Source organism: Canis aureus, chromosome 1 (assembly GCF_053574225.1).
Source record: "Canis aureus isolate CA01 chromosome 1, VMU_Caureus_v.1.0, whole genome shotgun sequence".
NCBI classification, from domain to species: Eukaryota; Metazoa; Chordata; class Mammalia; order Carnivora; family Canidae; genus Canis; species Canis aureus.
The window spans coordinates 92,754,723-92,774,627 of NC_135611.1; the positions used below are offsets into that span (position 1 = coordinate 92,754,723).

Consider the following 19,905-nt stretch of genomic DNA (forward strand, 5'->3'; position numbering starts at 1 on the left):
GTGTATGTTTTTACTTTATAAGAAATTGCTGGAATGCTTTCCAGAGTGCCTTTATCATTTTGTATGCACAGCAGCAATGTGTGAAGGTTCTAGTTGCTCCGCACCCTTACCAACCCTTTTAGCAAGGATTAAAATATCTTTTCAATTTGAGTTATTCTAATGGATATGTAGTAATAATTTCATTGTGGTTTTAATTTGTTTTTCCCTAGTGACTACTCGTGTTGAGCATCTTTGCATGTGCTTACTGCCTATCTGTGTATCCTCTTTGTAAAAGACTGTTGATGTTTTGTCTACTTTTGAGTTGCTTCTTTTCTTACTGAGTTATAAGAGTTCTTAACACAGTTTAGATGTAAGATATATATATATATATATATCAAGTATTTCTCCCAGGGCATGAAAAATTGGAGTTAGGGAGAAAAAAAGGATGAAGAAAGAGAAAATAGGGTAAAATTTTCATCTTTCATTGTAGAATATCAATAGATGCTATTTAAATTTGAACTACCAGAGGAACTAAAGATAAAAGTTGTTAACAGTGTTTTTTTCCAGGGGTGCCTGGGTGGCTCAGCCGGTTAAGCATCTGCCTTGGGCTCAGGTCATGATTTCAGGGACCTGGAATGGAGTCTCATCGGGCTTCCTGCTCAGTGGGGAGTCTGCTTCTCCCTCACCCTTAGCTCCTGCTCCTGCTCACCCTCTCTCTCTCACTATCTCTCTCATGTGCTCTGTCTCAAATTTCGAATTAGTTTTTGTATAGGATGTGAGATAAGGGTGGAGATTCACAACTTTTGTTTCTTTTTAAGAGTTATTTATTTATTTTAGAGAGAGAACAATCAGGAGAGGCAGAGGGAGAGGAAGAGATTCCCAGGCAGACTCCGAGCCAGATTTTATTTATTTTTCAAATTTACATTACACTTTTACATTGTCTAGATTTATGCCTATTTTTTTCTCCCATTGTTTGATTGTATAGTGGGGCAAGTAAGCTGAATAAACATCCTTAAACACCTAAAAAACTCTGGATAAAGTATTTTAAAACAGCTTATTAAATGCATTGCTGAGCTGGCCAGAAAGTAAGGGAAATTCTTAGACTGAGGAAAGAACAAAAGCCCCAGTCAAAAAGAAGTAAACCAATGTTGAAAAGAGAAACCTACCATTCCTTAGTAAGCTAGAATTTCAATTTAATGGCCACTTGGAGACTGGAGACAAAGCCTCGGACCTCATGAGATGAGAATTATAATCTGAAACCCCTCCGTGAAACCAAGACCTCAAGGCTACACCCTCAATGAAAATGTGAATTAGGTAGAAGAAAACAAACAGAGAGAGGACAAAGAAGACATAGAGGGCCAGGGGTCTTGGACAAAAGAAATTATCATATAAAATCTTTTGTGGTGTCAAGTAAAATCTTCATTTTTATTTATGTAATCATTATTTTCAGTGATTATTGATGAGTATGGTTTCATTTTAATATTTTATATACTTTTCAGCTCATCTTAGTCTCTGAATCCTTTTTCCCTGTGGTTATTGGATAGTGATGAATTTATGAACAAAAGAAGGAAGAGTAGCTCCCCTCACTCTTAGCCCTAACCATCTGCTAATCCAGAGAAAACCAATGTACGATAAATATCATTGGATATCTTGGACTTAAGGCTGATGAAAATGAATTTGAATTTAGTTAGGATGTTTTTGTGTTTGCTAATGTAATTTGTATCCCACTGTTTAAATTTTTTTTTTCTAGATTCAAATCTGAAATTTTTTAAAAGGTTTTATTTATTGATTTGAGAGAGAGAGAGAACATGAGAAAACAAGGGGTGGAGAGGGGGAAGTAGACTCCCTGCCCAGCAGGGAGCCTGATGTGGGGCTTAATCTCAGGACCCCAGGATCATGACCTGAGCCAAAGGCAGATGCTTAACCAGCTGAGCCACCCAGGCACTCCACAAATCTGAAATTTTAAGACTTAGAAAAATATTGTAAAACTTTGTGTTTCCTCAAAAAAAATTTTAAAACTCACTTCATATACTTTTATTTGTATGAAAAAAGGGAGAACACAGTTAAGTACCACTTTGACGATTAGCAATAGTGAGTTTGTCAAAACCTAGAAAGGTTGTAGAAATAAAATACAAAAAAAGAAAATTAGAAATATAATTTTTTTTAAAAAGCCACAAAACTCAATACTTTGCTCCTTAGAAATGTTGTTCCTTAATGTTCATAGTTTAGAATCCTTTTAATTTTATAATTCCCCACAAACTGATGTATTGGTCTTATTAATTTCTTCCACAGAGTATATAAAAAGGCTCTTGATTTCTAATTTCTGTTTGTGCTGTAGCATTTTTCCTTCATGGGTCTGGAACTTAATGAATTGTAAGTGGGTTTTTAAATGTACTTGGAAGCTATATAATTGGAGTTTTTTTTTTCTGCCTTTTCCAGTTCTGAAGCCTGCAGATGGTCACTTTTAAAGGAAGAAGAGTCCTTATCCTCCTCATCCTAACACACCTTCCTTTTCACATTAATGGGATACTAGTGTCAGACCACCCTAAACTTCCCCCCAGTGACCTCCAAAATGATTGAAAATCTCTTGCACTTCCTATTAAGAAAGTTGAAAAAAAAAAAAAAAAAAGAAAAGAAAGTTGCATATTATTTGGGCAACTTTCTCCTGGCAATAGCATCCCAAGAGTTTACCCAACTTACCTTGAATTTGGGTTATAGAACTAGCTTTATTACAGTGTTGTTTTGAAGAAATCACTTTATTTCTCTGAGCTTCAGTGTTTGATCTATAATGGTCTATAAAGGATTAGCAAGTTTTAAATTTCAAGGAATGTTCTACTCTAAAGCAGGGGAAGCAACAGGCAGAGGGAAAGGGAGAAGCAGGCTCCCCAAGAGCAGGGAGCACAATATGGCACTTGATCCCAGCACCCTGGGATCATGACTACAGCTGAAGGCAGACCCCTTAACTGGCTGGGCCACCAGGCGCCTCAGTTAAAAAAAAAAAAAATCAATGCAGCATATAATTTGCAATGTTTTATGCCTATGTTCACAACATGATTTTACCCTAAGTGACACTAAAACAATGCAGTAGAGAGAAGAGATGCTTTCCAATGGGTTTTGCTGTATTATTTTGGATAATAATGATAGCTAATATTTACTGGGGATTCTCCTTTTGCCATAACTGAGCTGTATATTCATTCCTCCTCACAACAACCCTAAGAGATAGGTACTATTATATTTACTATTTTTGATTATTGAGAAAATGAGGCATGGAGAGCTTAAATAATTTTTCCTAGGTCATAATTTCTCCAGTGTTACAGAGACAGAATACACACCCTGCCAAGGACCTACATTTACCATGCTGCCCCTCCAGGATACTGATGATCGTATAAGTTGACTAAACACAAATAATTTTTTTCCCAAATAAATGAGTAGGCCCTCCTAAATTAATGATGAATCCAGATTTTTCAAAAATGCTTTAAAAGAAATGCCTATTAATATAGCAAAAGGTAAAGAATATGATTGCTGAAACATTGGTCTGATTCAATCAGTCACTCTAATGATAATAAGGTGCTCCAGGATTCCATCATACATCTCTAACCACCAGACACAAATTTTTAGAACAGAACAATTACTTGTTTGTAATAGTATATACCTCACCTGAAAACAAGAATCATCATCTTTGTAAAGCACGTCCCTTTCCATACGTTCATTTAAAAATCTGAATATTCAAGGAGCCCAGACTTCTCTGCTAATAAGCATCTCTACTTAGAGTCCCACAAATGCTTTCAACTCAAAATATCCAACATCTGACCTTATTATTTTTATCCTCAAGTTTAATTTTTTATCCTGTATTCTTTTCTTGATGAATGGCAACACCACCCTTCCAGTTGCCTGAACTAGAAATCTGGTAGTCATCTTAGATTCCTATTACTTACCTCCTATAGCCAGTGAGTCACAGAGTCCATTCAGAACATTGTTTCCTTCACCCTTTATCTCTTTATACTCTCTGTTTTTCCTTCTTCCCCACTGCCATTGTCTTAGAACAGTATCATCTCCCTGGGATTACTTGAACAGACTCTCCCAATGGATTTTCTTTTATCTGATGTAGAAGCTGCTACTGAATGATCTTTTAAAAAATATTTTATTTATTTATCTGAGAGAGAGAGAGAGAGAGAGAGAGCATGAGCCCAGGGAGGGGCAGAGGGACAAGCAGACTCCTGATACAGGACTTGATTTCAGGACTTTGAGATCATGACCTGAGCCAAAGTCAGAGGCTTAATTGACCAAGCCACCCAGGTGCCCCTAGAATGATCTTAAAATAGACATCTGATTATATCTTTCCTCTATGTAAACTTCTTCAGTGGTTCTTCAGAGTTTTTAGGGTATTATGCAGATTCCTAAGTGGAACACACAATGCTCATTATGATTTGGCATGGGCCTATCTCTCTAGAAAATGGGCCAGTCTTCCCCGCTGTCTGGTGGTATAGGATCAGTGACAGGCTAAGCTAGAGAGTACCCAGGAGGGTGATGGGAGTTCAGTGGTGAAGTGTATCTCAGATGTGGTTATAGTTCCTGAAGCCAGTGGGAAAATACCAAGAGCTGTGTCCTCTGGAGCACTCGATGAGGTCTGCAGGAACAATCCAAACCTGAGGGTTAGATGAAGAGCAGAAACCAAACCAACCAGTGCTGGAAGGATCTTTCCGAAGGAATTCCAGAGGTGGATCACAAATATTTGTAGCAAGCCTTTTATGTTATATTCACATGCCAACTGTGAGGACATCCATTCTATTCAAGTAGAATAGGTACAAACCATTTGTTTTTATCCAGGAATGTTACTGTTTTGTGTGCTTGTGTCTATATCCCAGGTCATGGTTTCTCCCTGAGAGGCTGTCTTCCACTGCCCTGTTCTTAAACTCCTACTACTCATTTACGAAGGCCTGTCAAGCATCACCTCTTCTGTCAATAGTAATAGCCAACATAAGTTGAGCATTTGCCATCCAGAGGCACTATGCTTTAATATATAATCTCACTTAAACCTCCTTAACAAAGGGGCTTCTATTTTCTTAATTTTTTCAGATTAAGGAACTGATGTTTAGAGGAATGATCCAATGTGCACAAGGTCATACAACAATCACATTCATTATACAGTAGGGAATTAAACCCAGCCAGTCTGACTCTAGAGTTTCAGCTTGTCAACCACCATTGGTCTTCACCAATTCCCCAGACTGATTTGTGATGCCTCTTCATGTGCATATATATTTACACTGTCATGGCCTTACTCCTTTCTAATATCATCTTTTATTTATCTGTGTCTCATAGTGGTTGAAAAGCTCCAAAAAAATCAAGGGTCAAATACCTATGACAAAAGTAGAATTTCAATAGGCATTCGTTTAATTAATTAATCTTTACTGTCCATTAAATCACTAGAGAGCTTAATTAAGGACATGGGGTATTGAGCCAAAAAAAAATTCATGTCAACTAAATCTGGACTGTTGTGCTATTCTTTTGTCCTTTGAGGATATTTCTTTAATAAAAATCCTGGAGTCAGTCATCTAGAATGAGAATATTCTCACACTTAGAATTAGATATGGATAAAATATCATTTTTATTTGTCTTTATACTTTATGCAATTAACTATGTTTGCTTCAGGTAATCACTATCACTATCATACCACAGATTTCAAGGTAATTGCTCATATATAGTATAGTTAAGTCAGATGTTTTTCCTAACTCATTCTTATTTTGTATCCAGCTTGACCTTCGTGAACTATTATGTCTTATCCTTCTTCTAACTTTTGTGTTTTGGGGTTTCAGTGGAATCTAACAGTTGACCCCTTTGACTTTAATTCCTGAGTGACTGTATCAGACTCAGAATACCCATGGTTTGATCAAAGATGTTTTCAACTAATTGTTTCAAATTGTAAGTTTTAGGATTTTTATTTTAGCCAGAAGTAAGTACTTCTCAGGCTTCTAAGGGAAGGAAAAAACGGAGGGGGGAAAAACCTAAAAATACCTGGGAAGGATATACATTGTCCAGTTCCAACCAGGCTTGAGAAAATTAGTCATTAGTCTTATTCAGACAGGTGCCCCGAGCCCCAGAGGAATGGAGTAAGAAGCATATCTACATGCAAGAAAGCAGCTTGGAAGCACTTCCACACCCTGCCTGTTTTTCCACTGACACCTCAAGGGACAGCAAAGTGATTTTACTATGCTTAAAAATGGTCAGAAGGAGCATGAAGAAATTTTATCTCATTTGTTTCCAGATTTAATCCCACCCAGATCAGTCAGTATTTTTTTTCCTTTTTAAATATGAAGAACAGGGCATGCAGACTGACAAAATCTGCACTCACCCAAACAACTTTGCAGTGGAAAAACAAAGCAGAGAAATGGCTTAACCTTTTTGCGAGCTCATTACAGCGCTTCTATTAGAAGAAGGGAGAGGAAGACACTACAAGCTGTTCAGTCAAGGCCATAGATTTCACTAGGACACCTTGGTAGGTTCCAACGTGTGAAGGTAGGTAAACTTTTTTTACCTGCAAGAATAGAGGGCAGCCTTGGAGCTCCTGCCTTTGTCTCCAGCACTTTCCATCAGAGCAACTGCTCCATGGCCCATCGCTATCCCCCATAGCTTCCAGCACACAGGGTTAAGTCTCCAAATCTTTTCCTCATCTGCATGATATAGCCAGACACTGAGCCCTTGGAATATGTGTGCAAGATGGCTGAGGTGTAAATTGAAAGAGCCTTGGTTGAGCAAGAAATAGTCATATATTGTGTCAAAATCCTGAGATGTTATAGTTTGCCTGATGCAGCAACTAGCTTTACCCTAGCTAACTAGGCTTCCCCAGAATTTCAATGGGTCTACAAACCTAGAGGAAGAGTTTTCTTAGATCTTTTCATTTTCAATTTGCTTTTCTTCAATCTTTTAAAAAGATTTATTTATTTGAGGGAGAGAGAGTATAAGTAAGAATGGGGTGGAGGGCAGAGGAAGAGAGAATCTCAGGCTGATTCCCAGCCGAGCAGGAACCCCAACATGGGGCTCCATCCCAGGACCTTGAGATTTTGACCTGAGCTGAAATCAAGTTGGCTGCTTGATTGAGCCACTCAAGTACCCCTCCTTCAATTTTTAATAACAAATTTTTTGAATTTCTCAGTCTTGACTCTGTTTCCTGATATTAAAGGAAGGACCACAGGTCAACTTTGGGCCAGACTGTTAAGGAGGAACAGTTCATGTCTGAGACTAGATTTTTGGTGGTAGCAGCATTAATTAGTGACTGACATTAGTGAAAAAACAAATCTAGACAGAGCAGGACCATGTAGTCCAGTTCTCTGTTCCAAAGGGCTCTCACTGAGTTCCTACTCTGGAACTCTAGCTTTTATTTTATGTGGGTTTTTTTTTTTTTAGGTTTTATTTTTATTTGGGAATATTGTATTTTTTCCCACCAAGATCTTATCAGATATCCCCCTATGCATATTTTAAAATATAAATGGCTACTATTATAGTAATTTTATAGTAGCAAAAAAAGTTTTCTTTTTTTAAAGATTTTATTTATTTATTTATTTGTTTATTTATTTATTTATGAGAGACACAGAGAGAGAGAGAGAGAGAGGCAGAGACATAGGAAGAGGGAGACGCAGACTTCCTAAGGGAGCCCGATGCGGGACTCAATCCCAGGACCCCAGGATCATGACCCCAACCAAAGAGAGACGCTCAACCACTGAGCCTCCCAGGTGCCCCCAAAATGTGTTTTCTTAAATGAATTTAATTTCCATTAAAATATCATTTACAATTTTATGCACATAGTTCAAAGTTAAAATCAGATGTACTACGCGTTGGTGGATACAAACTGACCTTACTGCTATCTGTATGATCAGCTGCTATCAAAATTCAGCAATAAGAATCAGTGAGATAGACAAATACATTTGAGAAATGACTCTTTTTATGGTAAACAATATGAGATTGGTAAAAATAAGTGAAATGTGTAGATGAAAATCAACTTTCACACTCAAAATTATTATGGAAACATAAAGAAAGCCAGGAGAGAACACATTTCCACAAATAAATTTTCATCTTGCAAAAAAACCAAAAACAAATGAAAAACTATAGAAAAAAATCTGTCTTCAAATTAAGATGTTTCATATGTTAAGGTGGTTCCAAAATACAGTCAGTCCATCAAACCCATGTTGTTACAGGAGGAGACACATGTAGGCAGAATCACAGAAAAGTTACTTCCTTAAATATCATAACAGGAGATTCCTTTAAAAGCTCAGATTGCTTACGAATTAGAAAAAACAAGTTCCTGCCTTTCTGAAGAATTTTTGGACTTTGGGTACTGCAATCTCCCAACAGCACTAAGCACTGTCTCAAAATATTTCATTAAAATAGTGCAAACTCTTTTGTTACAGCATCTGCAGAAAGTCCCCTTTTTACCACTTCTAAAATTTACAGTTCAAACAATTAAAAAATATACAATTGATATTCTCTGAAGCATTGAAGCGGTAAGAAAGGAAGTATTTTCCAATGAATTTTACAATGCACCTGAATGGAATTAGCAGATCATTTTAAAGCTTAAATCATATTCATATGGCTTTTCAGAGGACCCTAAAAGCAGAACCAACTTAGAAATCCAGGGACATTCATATCTACACAGATTTACGGTTAAACAGTAATTGTTCCTTTGTCTTTTATAAATCACTAACAAGAATAATACTGTTAATTAATGGTGAATCATGCTCCAGTGATCTATTCATATTCTCTGGCATGTTGCTCTGGAGGTGGTAAGCAGCAAAGTGTTGATAACTGTATTGACTCAACTTGGAAGGAGATTAAGAATCTCAGTATGACAACTAACGTGTATTTTTCTTGTTATAGAAACATTTCACTCTTCTCCTCAAAATCTGCAGTGGCTTACTTGGTCTTTTAATATAGCAGGGCAGTCCGGGTGGCTCAGCGGTTTAGCGCCGCCTTCAGTCCAGGGCCTGATCCTGGAGACCCAGGATCAAGTCCCATGTTGGGCTCCCTGCATGGAGCCTGCTTCTCCCTCTGCCTGTGTCTCTGTCTCTCTCTCTCTCTCTCTCAGTCTCTCATGAATAAATAAATAAAATCTTAAAAAAAATAATATAGCAGCTCAACTCCTCTGCCTCGCCGTAAGGCCCATTGTCAATTCACACCTTACGCCCCTCATCTTTCATGCTCAGATTCATTCTCTCTCTCTCTCTCTCTCTCTCTCTCTCTATCCCCTCCCTACATGTGGGGTTTTTGTTTTTTTTTTTTTGGTGTGGTTTTTTTTTGCATCACTAAAGGTGTTCCATTTTTTCCTTCCATCCATGCCCACTCTGTCCTCTGAATTTGACTCAAACAGGAATTGCAGTTCTTGCATGGGAGGAAGATGCTAGCCAGAAGTAGTAGAAAGACCTTTCTTTATGTTTCACCTGGAAACCTTTTATGATGTTTGTGGAGGATGATGCTAGTTGACTTCCCCGGATCCATTCCACCTTCACCCTTAATAGCAGGATTCCAATTTGGTCTGGATGACAGTGTGCTTTTCTAAATATACTTCTCCAGGCTCCTTTGCTCTTAAGCGGACCATGTGACACAACTCCGGACAGTGAGACAGAAGTTAAGGGTTTCATGGAAAGCTGTCTTTTTTTTTTTTTTTTAAATTAAGGAACTCCTTTCTGCTTTCATGACAACACTGAGGACAAAGATCTATGTACTAAGGATGGTGGAACAGGAAAATGAAAAACGCTTGGGCCCCCAGTGCTACCACAGAGCTGCAGTGAGTAGCCTTGTTCTACCTACCTGCCCCTCCCCAGTCTTCTGTGTGAATCAGATCAACCTCTCTCTACACCATTTGTGAGGTCTTCCTGCTATTGTAGACAAATACATTCCTGACTCACAACTCTGGGACTTTTTTCAACTGTAATAATGTATTACTTTTACAATAATAAGATAATAATGGTTTTAAATAAAAACGAGGTGTGCAAGAGCCCAAGTTCTGGATCAAGGAGGGGGCTAAGTTAGAATCCAGATTTTCTGCATACTAATCGTCTGACTTTTGACAACTTAACTATTTCCAAGTCTCAATTTCCTTACCAATTTTCTATCAATAACAAAAATAATAGTGATGATAGCATCTAGCATAGCCTACATGGGTTGTTGTAAGGCACATAGTGAGCACATGGTAAAGTATAGCTATTAATATCACTACTAGGTACCCCAACACACACTGCCCCTCCCATCCTCTGCTGTTTGTTCCTAAAACATGAATGACATACACCAAAGAGCACTGGAGGTCAAAAGAATTGGTTTCTGATCCTCTACCACCAGTTTGTGTGACTTTTGGAAATATATTATTTGTCTTGGCATTAAAGTTTGAATCTGGAATATACATGGGACAAGATTGTGGATAGGTCATTCTTGACTTTAAAATTTTATAATTATTAAAAAACCAAAGAACTGATTATCAAAAAATCAGATTATTGCTTTCTTCCAGGGGCAGGAAGATAGCTATGATCAAGGAGAGGCACATGAGGTAGAAGTGGGGACTTTGACAAGGGTGGAAATATTTATTTATCCAGTTGGTGGCTACATAGTAGTTTGCTTTATAATTATTCATCAAACTGTACTTATATGCCTTAATGTACTTTTTTGTACATATCTTATATCTCACAAGTGTTAGAAAATCAAAGTTTATGATTGTGTTTAGAGGTATACTATTTGCTCCTGCCCTATGTTACAAATATTTTGTTCTACTTGTATATTTAGGAATAAGATTTGCAATATACTTTCTTATACAGCTTCCTTATTGATAGGATGTTTCCTTTCATTGTTGCCTTGCACCTTTGTCTCCTGTAGGAAGAGAGAAGGGAGCAGATATCTCCCCAGGAAGGAGGAAGGCATAAGGTTAAGTTTCTAAAAGCCAGTAGGGGTAAGTAAGAGATAGTCCTTCAGGTTTCTGGAGATAGGACTGGAAAAGGCAGATCAGGCATAGTGGTTGTTACCTTCAAGACTGAAGCCTGGGAAAGGGGTGGTATGAATAAAAAAATATATGCTAAAGGGGGCCCCAATGGAAGTTTGTTCCATGCCTTTTTAAAATAAAAGTTAATTTTATTTTTAAAATTTTAATTAATTAATTAATTAATTTACTTACTTACTACTTACTTATTCATGAGAGAGACAGAAAGAGAGAAAGAGAGAGGCAGAGCCCTAGGCAGAGGGAGAAGCGGGCTCCATGCAGGGAGCCGTATCTGGGACTCTATCACGGGATCACACCCTGAGCCAAAGGCAGATGCTCAACGGCTGAGCCACCCAGGCGTCCTAAAAGTTAATAGGTTTAGGGTTTTTTTTAACTATTTTTTAAAATTTATTTATTTATGATAGTCACACAGAGAGAGAGAGAGAGAGGCAGAGACACAGGCAGAGGGAGAAGCAGGCTCCATGCACCGGGAGCCCGACATGGGATTCGATCCCGGGTCTCCAGGATCGCGCCCTGGGCCAAAGGCAGGCGCCAAACCGCTGTGCCACCCAGGGATCCCAGTTAATAGGTTTTAAAGCAGTTTTAGGTTTATAGAAAAATGGAGTAGAAAGCACAGTTCTCATACCTTCTTACCCTACCCTACAGTTTTCCCTATTATTAACATCTTTCGTTGTTATGGTACATTTATTACAATTGATGAGCCAGTATTGGCACATATTAACTAAAGTCCATTGTGTACATTAGGGCTCACTCTTTGTGTTGAACTTGCAATAGGTTTTGACAAATGTTTAATGACTTACATCCAGCATTACCACATCATATAGAATAGTTTCACTGCCCTTAAAATCCTGCATTCTACCTTCATCTCTCCCTTTCCTTGAGTCCTTGGAAACCACTGATACTTTTTACTGTCTCCATATTCTTGCCTTTTCTAGAATGTTATATAGTTGGAATCTGATACTAGGTAGTCTTTTCAGACTGGCTTCTTTTTTTACTAATTTGTACTTAAGATTCCTCCTGTCTGGGGCACCTGGGTGGCTTGGTCGTTTGGGTCCTTTGGCTCAGGTCGTGATCCCAGGTCAGGCTCCCTGCTAAGCAGGGAGCCTGCTTCCCCTCTCCCCCCCCCCCACCCCCCGCTCATGCTCTCTCTCACTATCTCTCTCTCTCAAATAAATAAATAAATAAAGTATTTTTTAAGAAGATTCCTCCTATTTTTTCATAGCTTGAAAGCTCCTTTTGTTATCAATAAATAATATTTCATTGTATGGGTGGACCAGTGTGTGACCCATCCACCTATAGAAGGACATCTTGTTTGCTTCTAAGTTGAGGCAATTATTAATAAAGCTGCTATAAACATTGGTGTGCAGGATTCTGTATAGGCCTAAGTTTTCAATTCATACAGGTATGTTTTATGACTTTTTGGAGAGACACAGCATCTGACATGTAGTCTTTCCTCTCCTCCCCCAACCAGTTAGGAATGGCAGATGGCATAGTCAATCTGGAGATCATCCCCAAGTTTGTACTGAAGCCAGTGTTGGTTTGGCAGGGAATTCTAAATCTCCATTTGCCTTAAGAAGGTCACATAAGTATATACCCAAGGCTCAGCTCACTGGTGCCTATCATTCCTATGAACCCTGACCCAAAAAGTTTCCAGGAGGGAAAGGGGACCTCATGCAGAAACTCTAGAGAAAGCTACCAGCAGGGATAAGGGAATACAAGGACAGCACCTTTGAAGACCCCTTATGCCTGGAGGCTATGGTGGTATGTGTCCAGCAGGTGCCTGATGCCCATCCGCTGTGCCCCATGATAGAACCAATGGCTGTACACCATCGTTCGTGGACAGGAACCAGATTGGGTGAAGACAGATGAAGCCAGCACCAAAGAAGAACAGCTCACAGATTTGATTTTATTTTTTTATAATAAATTTATTTTTTATTGGTGTTCAATTTACCAACATACAGAATAACACCCAGTGCTCATCCCGTCAAGTGCCCCCCTCAGTGCCCATCACCCATTCACCCCCACCCCCCACCCTCCTCCCCTTCCACCACCCCTAGTTCGTTTCCCAGAGTTAGGAGTCTTTATGTTCTGTCTCCCTTTCTGATATTTCCCACACATTTCTTCTCCCTTCCCTTATATTCCCTTTCACTATTATTTATATTCCCCAAATGAATGAGAACATACAATGTTTGTCCTTCTCCAGTGGACTTACTTCACTCAGCATAATACCCTCCAGTTCCATCCACGTTGAAGCAAATGGTGGGTATTTGTCTTTTCTAATGGCTGAGGAATATTCCATTGTATACATAAAAGCTCACAGGTTTTAATAGGAGGTGCCAATGTGGTACCTCATTGTCAAGTGGGACAAATGTCATCAAGGACAAAACAAAAGACAAGGCAGGCAAAATACACACCTAGGCTCCTAAAGCCTCTTAATACCATGGGGAAGGAGTTGCTTCCTTCTTGAACACATACTTCATCTTTGGAAATAGAGAGAGGAAAGAGACCTATAGGGATTTGAACTTTGCTCTAAATTAATACTCAACCTGAAATGGATCTAAGAGATTTTAATTCACATGATTTGGTATGGTCCCTTCTGTCTCTTACTACCCACCCCTAATTGGAAAGGAGGTCCTATATCTCTAAAGACAGTTAGGTCCTGAGAAGAAGATGGAGGAGGAAATGAAGGAGAAGGAGAAACTGGCAATCTAAGGGAGAGAGCTTGTTACATTTTCATTCTTTACATGGCTTACATTATATAACATTTTGCAAGGCAGTATAGCAAGATGGGAAGGTGCTCAAAGGTCTGAAGACAAGGAAGGACTTCTCATCCTGAAGGCAATGTCATCCACCAGGTAAGGACTCAGACCTTTAATTCTGTGTGTGTATGTGAATCCCAGCACCCTCGCTTATCTTTTTTTTTAAAAAAGTTTTATTTATTTGAGAGAGAGTGAGCATATGCACATGTGCAAGTGCAGATGGGGGGAGGGGCAGAGGAAGAGAATTTCAAGCTAAGTGCAGAATGGACTGGGAACTCTATCTCATCACCCATAACATCATGACCTAAGCCAAAACCAAGAGTTGGATGCTCAACCGACTGAACCACCCAGGTGCCCTACCCTCACTTATCTTGAGCAAATTGATTAACCGGCTGAGCATCAAATTACTGATCCATAAAATTAAAACAAACAAACAAACAAACCCAACTACTAATGTTTACTTCAGGGGCTGCTTTGGTGTTTAAATAAGAGATGCATTTAAATCGCCAGCATAGGACTTCGCAGCAAGTACTAGTAAGCTCTAAACTTTACACTTTGTACAAGTCATATGGGGTATTTGACCTTAAGTGTTTCATCTGTAGAATGAGGGGATTAGTGCCTCTTTCACAGAGTGGTTGTAAGGATGAAATGAGGTAACTGAATAATGAGTGAGCACATAATATATTCTTGGAACATGTTGGTTTCTTCCCCCCTCAATTTCAATAATACCTGAAATACTGCAACATTGATAATGGGTTCTTATAGCCCGTAAGGATCTATTAAGAAACTAGTTTATTTGCATTTCTTAAATTTCTAGCCTCTTTAATGAGTCAGGTTAACTTTATGAAAGAAGTAGCCATATATTTCATATGCCCTGTGTTTTCCCAGCATGTTTTTCTTTTCTGTTCTTCCCCACCCACAATCTCCCTTCACTTCCTAGGGTCCTCATGTCATCCCTACCCAGACTGACTTCCACAACAGGTTGTGGGGCCCCATAATTCTTTTACTATCGAATCCTTCCCCTCTGCTGCCCAGTGAAGCGTTAGCGGCCTGAGAAATGGATTTCTCTTGGGTACATAATTAGTGATAATGAGCTAATTAGTGTGTCATTGCTTCTTCCAAGGTGTTCCATTTTAACAGGATACTCTGGTAGATTTTGTGCTTTATCCCAAAGGATTTTTTTTTTTTTTTTTACAGTTCTGATGTCACTCTTGAGTGCTAATAATGAAATATTTTGAGGTTAGACACTCTTCGGGGGCCCCTCATATCACATTCAGAGCTGTCTACTGTGCCAACACATACTCTCCCCTGATTGGTATAAACACTGGTATCCTAGAGACCTGAGAATGTTAACATCCCCATTTTACAGAGTGCCAAGAGGCGGCACGGGGCACTGCAAGCATAAGCCAAATAAGGAAATTTATTAGGTGGAAGTAATTTTACTGATCTAGAGATAAAATTCTGCCCTCCAACCATTACTGGAGTATACATTTTATATTGGAAACCTAAGAACATTATAAAATCCCCTTTAAAGTAGACATTTCACAATATACATTTATTCTTACAAAAGTCAAGCTTTGTGCAATGGTTGTGTCCGCCCTAAATTTGGGATGTGAAAACATCTCAGATCTGTGGTGTTCCTACTGGGTTTTTATGCTTATCATCTTTGTTCTTTCCATGAAATAGAGGTGCCATTACCATCACCTCTTACACAGAGAAGAAGAAAACACCCTGCCCCTTTTGGCTCTCATCCAGAAAGGCAGGCTTGCTCCTCCCATCCCATCCGGCCATAAAATGGTGAGTTGCACCATCTCTTTCTGATGAATTACTAACACTGTGTTTTTAGAGGAAACTTTAAGAAGGTTAGCTCTTGCCTAGAATATTTGAAGACTCCCTTCTTAAGCATGAATTTCTTTACTTACCAATATTTGTTGAGCTTGTCTGTTTACTGGGCACTCTGCCAGAAACTGCAGTGAATACAGGGAATCATTTCTTCCCTGAATGGCTCTTAACAACTACTAGAAAGGCAAGGTGCCCACAAGGTAGCGGCAACTACCTCTGACACTAGGGGTTCGCCCACCACAGCCCGTGGCCCAAATCTGGCTCCAGGCCAGAAAGCTGAGAAAGGTTATCTGTATTTTTAAGGGATTGTCAAAAGCAAAGAAAAAATAAGGACAGAGAAGAATATGTGACAGTCTTTTTAAGTGGCCCACAGAGCCTAAGATATTTGCCATTTGGCCCTTTGCAGACAGAGTTTGCCAACCCCTGCTCTACACAGTCCTGGGTGTTACTAATAGGATACAGGCCTTCTCCAGAGGCAAGTATGAGAGAACATTCTCATGGTCCCCATGTACACACCCATTACCCAACCTCCTTTCTGATGTGTTTCCAAGGGTCACATATGTTTCTTTATATCTTGAGAGAGAATTTCAGTTTGCCCCAGCTCTGTCTCCTAGTGCAGAAGGGCATTGCAGCAAGAACAGGTATAACAACCTTGACCAGTGGTTGTGTCTAAAGCACAGAAATGAGGTGCAGGCATGCTTTTCAAGGTTTGGGGGAGAAGGTAAATGTCCAGTGTGATCCCTCTAGACCCTGAGAAGCAAGAGCCCAATGTATCGGAGCTGTTAGCCATCAACTCTCCGTTGCCAGATCAGCCACCTTCTAGGCACTGGGTTTCTGCACCCACACTCCAGCATGGACTGGGAATTCCTGCTGTCTCGCCTCCTAGTGTGATTCCCACCTCAAAAGTGGGAAGGCTTCTATTCACACCAGAGATCCTATATTCATCCAAACCTCGTTGCCTCAGAATATTGGCTTGCAGAGGGTTTTTTTTTTTTTAACATTTTATTTATTTATTCATGAGAGACACACAGAAAGAGAGCAAGGCAGAGATACAGGCAGAGGGAGCAGCAGGCTCCCCACAAGGACGCCTGGGTGGCTTAGCAGTTGAGCGTCTGCCTTCGGCTCAGGGCATGATCCCAGGGGCCGGGATTGGCTTGCAAAAGGTTTTAAATTTAAATGCATTTTCAATGCTTGAAAACCAGAAGATATCACAAAGGTCTGCCTGCCAGAGCTCTAACGCACTGCGCTGATTCATGACTGCGGCAATTAAGAAACCATGGGCTTTCCAAATGCCACGCTACCACTGCGTCTTGAACTGAGAGTCTTGAGTGGTGCTACTTAGCATCTTAATGGGCCTACCTTACTTGTGTTTTGAGACCTCACTGGTCCCCGTGGATGTTTGAGTTTGTAACTCCTGTTTTCCATCCTCAAGATGCAAAAGATCTACTTTGTACCCATTAGGATGGCTGCTGCCAAAAACAAAATCCCAAAAAGGAAATAACAAGTCTTGGTGAGGATGTGGATAAAATGGAACACTTGTGTGCTGCTGGAGGGGAGGTAAAGTGGTGTGGCCACTCTGGAATAGTATGGCGGTTCCCCACCTCTGGGCATGTACCCAGAAGAATTGCAAGAGGATTCCAGTGGATATTTATACAATCATATCCATAACAGATTATCCACAGTAGCCAAAAGATGGGAGCAGGCCAAATGTCCACTGACAGATGAATGGCTAAACAAAATGTGGTCTATACATACAAGGGAGTAATACTCAGCCTTCGAAAGGAAGTAATCCTGGCACGTGTTCCAACATGGATGAACCTTAAAGACATATGCTGAGTGAAATAAACCAATCACAGAAAACCCCACAGATACTGTATGATCCCACTTCCATGAAGTACCCAGAGTGATCAAATTCATAGAGACAGAAGGTGGAGCGGTAGTTGCCAGGGGCTGGAGGGTGGAGGGAATGGATACATAGTTTCAGTTTTGCAAGATGAAAAAAGTTCTAGAAATGGATGGTGGTGATAGTTGTGCAAAAATATCAACATATCTAGTGCCACTGAACTTTATGCCTAAAAATGGTTAAGATGTGGTGTGTATTTTACCACAACTTTCCAAAATACAAAAGATGCTCTCAGGATTTGTATCTCTGTCCTGAAAAGCAATGGATCTGCACCTAGACTATGTCCCTTACTGGTCATATGGTACCAGGCCACACGTTCTCTCAATTTAAAAAAATCTAGTATCTACATTCACGGATTGTTTGTGAGAAATAAATGAGTATCTATTACACAGCCATCAAAAAGAATGAAATCTTGCCATTCGCAACGATACGGATGGAACTAGAGGTTATTATGCGAAGCGAAATTAAGTCCATCAGAGAAAGACAAATAGCATGTGATTTCCTTCATATGTGGAGTTTTAGCAACAAGACAAATGAACATAGGAGAAGGGAGGAAAAAATAAAGCAAGACAAAATCAGAGGGAAGCAAACCATAAGAGACTCTTAATTCTAGGGAACAAACTGAGGGTGGCTGGAGGGGAGTGGGGAGGAGGGATGAGGTCACTGGGTGACAGGCATTAAGGAGGGCACGTGATGTCATGAGCAACTGGGGTTGTATGCAACTGATGAATTGCTGCATTCTACCCCTGAAACTAATAATATTGTATATGTTAACTTAATTGAATTAAAAAAAAAGATTTTATTTATTTATTTGACAGAGAGAGTGAGAGCACAAGCAGGGGATGCAGCAGAGGGAGAGGGAGAAGCAGATTCTCTGCTGAGCAGGGAGCCCAACCAGGGGCTCTATCCCAGGAACCCAGCATCATGATTTACGCTGAAGGCAGATGCTTAACTGACTGACCCACTGAGGTGCCCCCAAATTGAATTTAAATAAAGAATTTTTAAAAAAGAATTAAGTGAGTATCTGTTGTGATTTGTAAATCATCAGCCACATTCCAGGTGGGGGATAATGTCCCATGAGTGCTACCTGTCAGTGTAATATTTGCATGGAGTTGTAGTCACTTCCGACAGGAATAAAGGAGGAGGCTTTTATGAAGGACATAGCATGGGAGCGGAGTTTCAAAGAATGGGCAGAATTTGAAAAGGTGCAAATACATGAGAACATCTGGAGCAGAGGAGGAGGCGTACATAAAAGGCCTGAAGTGTACAAGTAAGTGGTGTATTTGAGCAAAGAATCAGGTTTGACAGGAGAGTAGAGTGGAAAATAAACAACAGCAAGGGGTCATATTATGGAGAGTCTTAAATGCTTGCCTAAGAAATTTGATTTTCATTCAGTAGACAATTGGAAAATACCATGGTTTTAAGAAGAAGGCTTACTGAAGCTTTGCAAGTACTACTGCAGAGGTATACAGAATATATTGAAATACAGATAGATTGGAATGAGAGAGACCAGTTAAAAGGCTACAGAAATCTTCAAGCCATGAGTTTCAGAGCTACGCTAAGATGACAGCAGAGGAAATTAAAAGAAGAAAACAGGGGCACTTGGGTGGTGCAGTTAGCTAAGCATCTGATCTGACTCCTGATTTCACCTCAGGTCATGATCTCAGGGTTTGTGAGATCAAGCCCGGTACTGGGTGTGGAGTCTGATGATGACTCTCTCTCTCTCTTCCTCTGTCCCTCACCCCCGCTCTGAACAAAGAAAAGAAAAGATTAAAAAAAAAAAAAGAAGACGATACAAATCCTGATGTCAGACTGGTAAGAAAGTCTTTTAACTTGTTACTACCTTACAGTGATGGAAGGCTCACGGTAAGGGTGGGCCTCTTGGAGGATGTTTCCAAGAGGAGAACTAGATAACCAGTCCACACCTTGAGTCCAGGTGTTTACAGTATGTATCCTTCTGCCTCTTGGATATATTGTCATTGAAATGTTCTCCAGATACTTTGAGTTGAACTTAAAACCCACTCATTCTTTAGTTTTCTGATTCTTAAAGAAATAACATTTGTGCTTTTTTCCCCCCTCAAATGGGTAAAATATATTCTTTGTTGAACATTTGTGAAAATCATCACAGTGCAAAAAAACAAAACAAGGGGCCCTGGATGGTTTAGTCAGTTAAGCATTGAACTCTTGATTTGGGCTTAGTCAGAATCTCAAGGTCCTGGGGTCGAACCCTCCATTGGGCTCCGAGCTCAGCAGGGAGTCTGCTTAAGGATTCTCTTCCTGGGGTACCAGTGGTTGAGTGTCTGACTTTGGCTCAAGTCGTGATCTGGGGGTCCTGGGATCGAGACCCGCATTGGGCTCCCCACAGGGAGCCTGCTTCTCCCTCTGTCTATGTCTCTGCCTCTCTCTCTCTGTCTCTCATGAATAAATAAAATCTTTTTTAAAAATCA

The 19,905-nt window shown here is 39.8% G+C and overlaps 1 protein-coding gene across 10 annotated transcripts in view; it reads left to right on the forward strand.

The window, feature by feature from the left end:
* The window catches only part of LOC144320317 (uncharacterized), a 31,552-nt gene extending 13,082 nt beyond the window's left edge, over positions 1 to 18,470 (forward strand). For 2 of the 10 annotated variants that reach the window (XR_013385856.1, XR_013385855.1), the window contains 5 exons: positions 9,644 to 9,754; positions 10,834 to 10,906; positions 12,731 to 13,809; positions 15,400 to 15,510; positions 18,277 to 18,470. Coding sequence is in view for 2 of the 10 variants with exons in the window: in XM_077908669.1 (XP_077764795.1) it covers positions 9,644 to 9,754; positions 10,834 to 10,906; positions 13,728 to 13,809; positions 15,400 to 15,510; position 18,277 (378 nt within the window). In the remaining 8 variants the exon portion in view is untranslated. The other 8 variants (XR_013385850.1, XR_013385853.1, XR_013385849.1 and 5 more) reach the window with 8 other exon arrangements.
* Positions 18,471 to 19,905: the final 1,435 nt, after the last annotated feature.